Source organism: Phalacrocorax carbo, chromosome 3 (assembly GCF_963921805.1).
Source record: "Phalacrocorax carbo chromosome 3, bPhaCar2.1, whole genome shotgun sequence".
Lineage (NCBI taxonomy): Eukaryota > Metazoa > Chordata > Aves > Suliformes > Phalacrocoracidae > Phalacrocorax > Phalacrocorax carbo.
In genome coordinates this window covers 64362701-64372469 of record NC_087515.1, presented here as the reverse complement: position 1 = coordinate 64372469, position 9769 = coordinate 64362701, and the positions used below count along the sequence as shown (strand labels likewise).

Here is a 9769-nt window from a genome sequence, read left to right as displayed (position 1 = left end):
CCGTATGACACAGGAGCGGGTCCTCCGTGTTCATCAGACCTGTCACCTACCCCTGCTACTTCTGAACAGAGAGCTCCACGGCCGCGGGGGGAGAGGCGGAGAGCAGCCGAGGCTTGGGATGTTCCGGGGTGCGGAGTGCTGCCGCCATCTGGAGCACGGGGCCTGCCACTGGCCCCAGTCTGCCTCGCACCGAACTAAAGCTCCAGACCTACCTAAAACGTTCCCGCTGGAGCTTCCGTAGCCCTGTAAGTGACAAGGACAGAGCTCCGAAGCCCCCACGGGGCGCGACACGCACTGCTGCCGCCGGGGCGACAACCCCTTTTGCTAGCCGTCCCGCTCTCCTTACGGTTTCCACATTTCAGAGCTTTCGAACGCGTTGTTTCACCGGCGCCTCTAGCGCGGCCGGCAAACCCTCCGCCACCCGCCTGACATGCATGCGCAGCCCGGGGGACTCGGGGAGCTCCGGGGGCGGCGGCGGCGGGGGGTCCCGCCCCGCGGGGTCAGGGCGGCCGGGAGCCGCTCCCCGCGATGAAGCAGCTGTGCCAGCAGGGAACCCCGCCGCCCCGCCCCGCCCCGCCCCGGGGCGCAGCAGGAGGTGGCCGGCGGCCCCGCCCCTTTCAGCCGTTAACAGCTGCTCTGGCTCCGCCCGCCTCGGCCCCGCCCCTGCGCGCACGGAAGGGGAGGAGGAGCCGGGCCCTCACGCATGCGCAGGGGGAGTTCGGCCCCGCCCAGCACCGCCCGTGCTGCGCGGGGTTCTGGGGATGGTAGTCGCCCTGCCCTCCCGGGGCGGGGCTCCCACAATGCACCTCGTAGGGGTCTCCCCACGCTACCGTCATGTGACCTGCCGTTTCCGCGCGGAAGGGGGCGAGGGCCGGGCGGGCCGGGGGTCCGCGCGCGGCTCCCGCCGGGGGGCGGGGCCTCCTCACAGGTAGCGGGCGACGGGGGTGCGACTGGACGGGGGCGGGGCCTGCGCTGGGGCGGCCGTTTAACGTTCGCCGCGGGGAAGGAGCGGCTGGTGAGGGGCTGGCCGGAAGGTTCCCGTACTCCTCCCGGAGCGGGCCGGGCGTCGTCATCACGAGTCTCCGTGCTGGTAGAATGATGACATGTAGCGGGGGCCGTTACGCTGGGCGGCGGCGGCGGCGGGCCCGGAGCGGGGAGCGGCGGCGCCCGTAACAGCACACGCATTAGCAGCAGTGCCCCGTACGTATTGCTGGGCAGCGCCCGTCATTGCCTTATATAATAGCAGCAATAACTCGGCACCGACTGGGTTTTGACAGGGCCGCGCCCCTTGGAGGGGCTGTTCGGCGCGGGTGAGTCGCAGCACCCTCATGGCACCATCGTTTCTTGGCGCCGTGAATGGCGTGGGCTTGAGCCGTCACGGTGTGTTGTCGCAGTAATCCGCGGGACGCAAAGCTTGAGATCGTTCTGAGGTACCTGTCGGCTGAAGCTGACGCAGAAGATTTTAATTCCTGCTTGTTTGGCCGATCAGGCAGGCCTGGGCAGCTTCTCCAGGAAGCTAGATACTCTAGTTTGAAGAAATGAGTAACTGTCCATTTTTGAAGAAACTATAAAGCTGTATTTCCATGCACTCTGAGCTGTTTTTCCCCTTCCCTTTATTGTAAATGTCAGTTTTAATGGACGTTTCCTACTTTTTTTTTTTTCTTCCTTTTGGAGGGCAAGAAATTAGTCTAAGTGCAGTAAATGGGAAGAATGGAAGAAAGGAAAATCAAGAGGAGGAGCCCCAAATCATCTACCAGTCACCCTGCACAGGTTACTAACTCCAAGAAGAACTCAGTGCCCGTCAGTAAAAGTACAGCCTTTTCAAATCCTGCACCACAGCCTGCAGTACAGAAACCAAAGTTAAAACGGTAAGCTTGGGAGCACATTGCAAGCTCAGTGGAGGTGAGAGCCAGAAACCTGCCAGTGCTCAGATGGTCTAAAGGGTATTTAGACTGGCTGGGGCAAAATGAAAAGGGCGAGCTTCAGACTAATGAAAATTTTTGATGACATGTCCGTTTGAGCAAATCAATTTGTGTGTTTAATGAAATATAATGGTTATTTTACAGAAAAAGGAGGTGCTTGGTACAACTCTGGGAGCTTTGTAAAATGTCACTCAGTGCTGTCGACTTGCAGCAATAACAGTTTAGCTGAAGAGGGGATAGCCCAGTGTGGCTTGTGAAAGAGAAGAGCTGGGTGATCAAATGTGGGTGCTGTGGGGGATAGCAGGTACAGGGGGATAGCTGTACCAGATGTATGGCTGTGAGGAACAAATGAAATATTACATGACTGCAAGGTTGGAACTCACAAGTGGGGCAGGAAATGAAGGACTTCAATTGAACAGGATGAGCTAGAACTGGAATTTCTGCCTGTATTTTGGTTTTTTTTTTCAGGGAAAATGTGTTGTTATTTTTGAGGGAAATAATAATAAATATCAATGTGCTATAAAGTGGTAGTGCCTGCAGCTGACTGTAGCTTATTAAGACTTGACACTACTCTGGAACGTACTAGAAATTAATTTCTTGTAGTCCACAATATTGGCTAGAAAAGAAAATGTCCTTTTTGCTTTAAGTTTTGGAAAAGGACATTCTTGCTCAATTGTGAAGTGAAGCTTACCCAGCAGCAATAATACAGACAATTTTTCCAACTCTGCTAGCAGGAGTGGTAATTGACATCACAGTGCGAGGATGAACTGCTGTTACGGTAGTGGAGTAGGAGAATTTAATTCCTTTTCACTTCATCTACAAGAATCTAATGAAATAAGTTTCCTAGGAGTGGTAATATATTGTATTAAACTTCAGATACAGGTGGAAAAAAATCGGTGACCTTTCTGGCATGCAAACCTCTCTTTAAGTCTAAAATTGAAGCAGAAATAGCTAAATTGAGATGTGTTGCTGTGAGTTGAACCGGATGTGATAACTGTTGGGACTGTTAGTTGTTCCAGCATATAGACTATGTAGTCTGTATGATGTTTATAGACTACAGAAGCTGTTAGGCTGGAAAAAGAATGATTATTTCCCATAGGAAAGAGACAATTTATGACTTGCAGAGCATGGGGGTATTCAAGGGAAAGGTGGAGCTTACTATGCTGTAAAAACTATCATCTTTGCTAATTAAATAAAGCCTCTTTACTAGCCTATGTTTTTTTTTAAATATCCCATAGTATTCTGAATTTTAATTTTTAGGCTCGAAATTTTTCACTGAATCCCATTCTGAACAGACTTACCAGAAGGCTGCAGAAGCAGCCATGCCAGTGTGAGAGGAAGGCTGTGCCCACATGTGGATGGGCAAATCAGGGATGAAGACATCCTCCTATCTGAATTGTATTAGGTTAGCATGCACTCTGTCTTGTCTGTCTTTGGGTCACAGGTGGAATATGCTACTTCTTACTGGTAACTGAGTGTTTAGCTTCCATATTGATTGCGTGCTGGTTTGGATTTATAATGGCTGTTCATTTTCATTCGTGTAGTTTCTATGGGCATATGGTGTTCCGAATAAATTTTATGTCTAGAGAAGAATGTGTGGATCCAGGAATGTTGATGGTTTGGTTGCAGAGGGGGCTGTGGAGAAGTTTTAGCATGTTTAGCTTTTGTTCAGTCCTGGACCAGTTCCATTTGGTGTGTGTTAGAGGACTGGGAGATTGCTTTTGATGGTGAGTTTTGCAAAATTGGGATGTTATTTGAAGGTGGGAAGAAGGAGCTCTAGGAAAATGTATCTGGATGCAAGGTCACCTTCCTGGATAGGTTATAACGAGTTGTTTTCCACACTGGTTGCAGTCTATAGGTGTTTTTGACAACAGGAGCATATGATTGCTGAGGGCGTTTCTCTTCTGGCTTAAAGAGAGTTTGCAGATGCTTTTTGGGTGATTTTATGTAGGTAATGCCCCATGTGCCTTTGTCGGGTAGTGGGCCTCTTTAGATTAAGATGGCATTGCGTACATGCGCTCTATTCATGTTTGCCACTATTCAAAGGAAAGCAGATTGTTGGAATCCTCCATTTTGCGGTATCAAACTGTCAAGATAGCGATGTTGTTCTTTATCCTTATGACAAACTGGCGATCCATTTTTTAACTTAAAAAGAGTGATTGAAATATGTATTATGTTTTCCATTTTATTTTCAAAGCGCAGATATACATGTACCCTACCTTTCAGATTCTCAGTGAGAGCAGGAAATAATCTTTTTGTTTTGTTCAATTTTTTTTTTTCAGTGTAATAAAAGAGAAAGCTAAACCTCCAGGAGGTGAAGCAAAAGGGGCACAAGCAGCACCAATCCAGCATTCTTTTCTCACAGATGTATCAGATGTCCAGGAAATGGAGAGGGGACTTCTGAGTCTCCTGAACGACTTCCACTCTGGCAAACTTCAAGCATTTGGTAAGTGCGTGAATTGTCTGTAAACAGTAGTTGTTTTTGTAATGATACGATGTTAACATTTGCAAACAAGTGTGCTGTATGGACAGACTCATTAGTTACTTTAATGAATTAAATGAAGTCATTAGTAGCGTTAATGTTGTTAGATTCGTAAATTATAGTCCTACTGTAAAGTCTTTGGTGTGAGATTATTCAAATGCCATTTCTTCATTCCTTCTTCCAGCATGGCTTACCAAAGGCAGTACGTGGGCTTATGGATTTAAGATAACAAGTTTAAAGCCACTTATTTATGATAGTATAGGAATAACAAGAAGTAACGGTATTTAGCATGTCATTTTGCTGTGTATTAATGCTTTAAACTATTGATAAGAACTTTTATGGAATCTAGCGCAAGCTGCATTTTACCCAGCTTACTCTTCTGTCTTAGCATCATACTGTTCTTACTACTTCACAGTTGATGGAGGTTTCAGAAAAACCATGACACTTCTGCTTCCTTTTCTTCCCATACTGAGTAGAAAGCTGCATATGTGCTTTTGCAAGTTTAGCGTTAGGTTAGCATGTCACAGTAACTCCACACCGATTTTACCAGAGAACCGGAAAAATGGGTATTATATAAAGCATCAGTTACAAGAAAGAAATCCCCAAGATTAATCACAATTAGAAGGAAGGTTTATTGTGACCATATTTAACATTGGAGAGAAATTCAGGAGTATAGAAAACACGTATCTTCTAAAAAAATGTTGGTACATTTGGTAGTTATCGTCAGTTCAGCAGAGCGTAACACCAGACAAGATGATGGAAACTTCAGAGGCGAAACAGGGAGAAATCACTGAGAAAGCAAATTAACTTGTAGATTTGATGTTTAAATTCCTCTCCTCTGATGTAAAAAGCTGCACCTTTGCACCTTCATTTGCTCTCTCAGGTTTCTTTAGATAAAGCTGTCACTTGTCCTTTTAGGAAATGAATGCTCCATAGAGCAGATGGAGCACGTGCGGAGTATGCAGGAGAAACTTGCTCGCCTCAATCTGGAGCTCTATGGGGAGCTGGAAGAACTCCCTGAAGATAAACGAAAACTAGCCAGTGACTCCAATCTGGATAGGCTGCTCTCAGATGTGAGTACTGGGAAGGCAGAATGCGGGGAACTTTGCCCACAGAACTTGGCTCAGGGAAACAATGGTAGTGGGTGGGCAGTGATTTACAGTGGAGAACATAGTTCTGTAAAGGACCAAGACATAAGCTCCACCCTCGTCTTGGTTTTGAGAAAACATGGCACCTTTTTTTTTTTTTATAGGCTGCTGCTCGTTCTGAGTGGAGCAGTCTAGCCATGAGCTGCCTGAGGATGTTGGCCTGGTCACAGACAGCCAATGTACCAGGGAACTGTGACCATTTTCCCTTTGGTCAGTCCCCCTGCATCTGGGGAAGACCACACGTAATGAGGAGTTACAATCTGTATATTCTACACTTTCAGTTTCCCCTTCTCTAGTGTATTTCCATAAAAGAAAACAAAAAAAACCCATTTTTGAATTTCATGAGATTGGCAGATTTAAACTTAATTTGGGACTTAGCTGTGTTGGAGTAGAATCCAGTGCAGGTTTGCTTTGCTTTTTGTACTAAAATCATACATTTCAGCCCAAACTATTAGTGATTTCCTTCATTGTTTTAATGAGTTTGTCATCATAGCAGCATAGTTGTTGCACTGATTTGACTAACACATGCATTTCTGATACTTTCTGTGTTTATTTTGCAGCTAGAAGAACTGAATTCATCTATGTATCCTTTTCCCTAAATGTCTTTTTGCATTAATAATTAACTGTAATCAAACAACAGTGTATTTCCCCAGTGGTTTTACAGGAGTCCAAATAATTTCAATAATGGCCTTTCTTTTAAATTAATACTGCAGTGCAGCATGGCTTTTAGGTTATTCCAACACATCAGTGAGTAGCTCTTAACACTTTCAATTACAGGCTGTTTTTTCATACAATGACTTATTTAAGTAGCATGTTCCGCTTCAGACAATGCGTTGACAGTAGATGGCAAAGCCCATCAGAAGCAGGATCTTTCTGTGCGCTTCTTGCTGAGGCATTTGGGACAAACACACACAATCCCATTTCTTCAGCAGCATTCAGAAGTGTTCTGCCCATCTATAAGTGAATCCTATTACCTTTTAGTTTTATCTAGAAATATATGCAGCTGTTTATCACTGATTTTACTTTGAAGAGTGGACTGACCTGACTTTGTATTTCTAGGGTCAGACTATGGTTGAGTCAAATACTTCAGCAGAGCTTTGCTAATTGAACAAATGTGTGCTCTGAGCCCACCCAGAAGACAGCAAAGCTGAATATCTTCTGATATATATATGCTTGGTATACACATCCTCTGTGTCGGTGGAAAGCTGTTTAAGGCTCTGTCTCATAAAGAACAAAAGTGACTGTGGTAATATCACATAATAGTGATAAAATAACCTGCCACCCCCCCACCCCCGATCTGCCAGCTAATTTGGAGGTATGCAATGGTTAAGTCTCATCGGAGAAGATTAATCTACTGGTTGAGAAATAGCATAGGCCTGAATAGAACTGAAGCTGGACTGGTGCACACCCATCACAGGACTAAGCCTAGTTTCCTGTAACACTGCTGTCTTGTTTATACGTTATCTGTATGTGAAAGTGCTGTTCCTTAATGGGTTGCCTCAGCCAAAAACTACATTTAGCAGATGCTCAAGATATTCCAAATAGCACCACGGGCTGAAAGGACAGCTTTGCCAATCTGGAATCTCCCAGAAGCTTTTCTTTTTTCTTGACAGTCCAATCTGGAACAGTTGTCGGGGTTTTTTTGTTTGGTGGTGGGTTTTTTGGTGTTTTTTTCTTCCATTTTACACAATGAAGAATCAACGTACAAATCCAGGGGATGATTTTTGCACATTCCTCTTTGAGCACTGTACCATCTCAGAACTCCTTATCTGGAGTTTTAAGTTGTTGTGACACACTGCTTTTGATTATTGCCTTATTTAAAAGAGAGATGAGGGAAACTTGGAAGTGCATTTCTTCAACTCAGTGTTGTTCAAATGGCTGAAAGTGATGTATATATATAAGTTCATGAGCATTTCCCCGGTTTTTATGAAGGTAGCGATGATGTTGCCTTTCTGATCAGCCTGTAGACAATCTGCGCGCTATCTTTAGTGTTTTGTTGATCAAGTGATGCCATAGATTAATTTATTGTTAATAAAGTAAAAAAATTTAAATATATGATGTTTCATTGAGAGAAGCTGCTATTTGTTTGGCTGTGTTAAGAAGGCACGAGTTCTTGCATGGTCAGAACAGTTGCAGAGTTTACTTTATTCATTACTGTGAATAATGATAAAGTGTCACTAAATGAGAGCTAGCATGCATGCTAGGTGTCCACATAATTTGATTAAGTATTGTGAAATTCCAAAATTGGATAAACTGTTAACTGTTCAATAAACCCAGTATATGCAATTTTGTAGTCATTCCTATGTTACAGATAGTCTGGTATTAACTGGTATCATCTTTGTGTTCACAGTCAAGAGAAAAGATTATGTATAGTGTAATATCAGGCTGGTTTTAGATCCAAAATTTCTATCCTGGTCCATCAAACCTTGCCTTTGGTTCTAGATTTACTTTTTTTTTTTTAGGTAATGCATTCAGATTCTATATTGTACATACTTACTGCACACGGAATGAAATCTTTATCCTTCTACTCAAGCGTGAAGTTTTCCATCAGCCCAAAGCAGGCACGTGGCCAGGGAACAGAAGATGCCTGTTGCTTGGCATCTCTGGAGAAGATGCTTCCTCAGCCACAAGATGTGGTTGTGGATTCTGTTCGCTCCAGCTCCTTTTGGGATCACAAGTAGCGCCACATCTGCACGCTGCTGCTGCGGACAGAGACACCATTTAAACACCACAGTGTGCTCTGGCTGCAAATTCAGCCTCAAACACCATTATTCTCTGCCCCACCTACCAGGCAAATCTCAACAATTAAGGACCCAGTGGGGATCCCAGCTGAGCTTTTCATGTGAAGAACAAGAACACCCCAAGGATTTATTTCCTTCATTGTTGAGATTCTCTAGGGCCAAGGGGGTTTTCCTCTGACTCGCTAACTAATAGTTGGGCAATTACCCTCTTCTGCACAGCAGCTTCTCACCCTCAGCGTTCTGGCATTGTTCCCCCTGCAGACTTGTGAACATCACACAAAAGAGCAGCACAGTTTAGCCTCGCGGTGTGTAAAGGCATGATGTTAGTTGGCAAAAGTGGCAGAAGTCACCAGTGGAGCTGCATTCTTACAACAGCATTGTTGCAGCTCATCTAGGTTCCGGCGGTGAGCTGTACCCTCACTAGCAACTTGCCGATGCAATATATTGCAGCACTGCAATGCGTACTGGTCTCAAAACATGCTTTTAACGAGTAGTTTTCATAACTTATGCTATTCTACTAGTAAGAATTCTTTCTCTGTTTGGGGCTCTGTCACCTAACTCTGCTTAGGCTTATGACTTCAAACACATTTCAGATAACTTAGCAATGTGATGTCTGTTGGATGTCTAAATGTCTGTAGCAGTTTATGCAAGTACATCACACATAGACATACTCTGAGATACAGACTGAAATACCTTTCTCCAGCAGCTGTTCAGGATTATACAATAATTAGCACCTTTTTCTTCAACCATCTTAAACCCACAGGCAATTGCAAGTAATTATGGAATTAAAATTCTCTTATCTCCTCCTGGATACACATTTGTGTCCTTTACACAATCTAATAACCATGTATGCTCATCATTTTGATTCATACAAAAAAATTTGTAGCAAGATCTTTGAGAGGCTGAGCTTCTCTTGAGGTGGTAATAAACTATCACACTTTTGGGCTCCTGCAGGAAAAGAAAAAAATCTAATGTATTTGTGGACAGTCTTTTGTAATTATAAAAGTATGTAAGTGCTGCATAAAATGAGCTCCTTTTCTGTTACCTTGTTTTCTGAAGAGTTCTTTATGGAGATAAGTGTATTAACAACGAGTGTTTCCTGGCCTAAACTCATACTGATAAAAGGATACAGAGTTTGAAAGAAGAAACTCTTTCCTGCACTACTGATCTAGATTACCTCAGTCCAAGAGACATCTGTGGAACCTCAGTGAACCAAAAAGAAAATAAAAATTAGGCAGAAAAACTAATAGGAACAGAAGATGTCTTAGAGGATTTGGAAGAGATGTGTCTGTCGTGTTGAGGGAGGCGATTCTGCCCCTCTACTCCGTGCTTGTTGGATCCCACCTGGAGTGCTGCGCCCAGCCTTGGAGCCCTCAGCACAAGAAGGACATGGACCTGTTGGAGCAGGCCCAGAGGAGGGCCACAAGAATGATGCAAGGGCTGGAGCACCTCTCCTATGAGGACAGGCTGAGAGAG

General features: G+C 44.6%; 1 protein-coding gene across 2 annotated transcripts; it reads left to right on the top strand.

The window, feature by feature from the left end:
• The first annotated feature begins 806 nt into the window (after positions 1–806).
• CCDC28A (coiled-coil domain containing 28A) lies at positions 807–7838 on the top strand. 2 transcript variants are annotated; one of them, XM_064447169.1, is made up of 6 exons: positions 807–928; positions 1675–1868; positions 4205–4368; positions 5323–5477; positions 6113–6135; positions 7056–7838. In XM_064447169.1, the coding sequence occupies exons 2-6, from the start codon at positions 1702–1704 to the stop codon at positions 7108–7110; spliced, it is 564 nt and encodes a 187-aa protein (XP_064303239.1). In that variant the 5' UTR covers positions 807–928; positions 1675–1701; the 3' UTR covers positions 7111–7838. The 2 variants fall into 2 exon arrangements, with proteins under 2 accessions (XP_064303239.1, XP_064303238.1); XM_064447168.1 differs by lacking the exon at positions 807–928 and adding an exon at positions 955–1200.
• The last annotated feature ends 1931 nt before the right edge of the window (positions 7839–9769 follow it).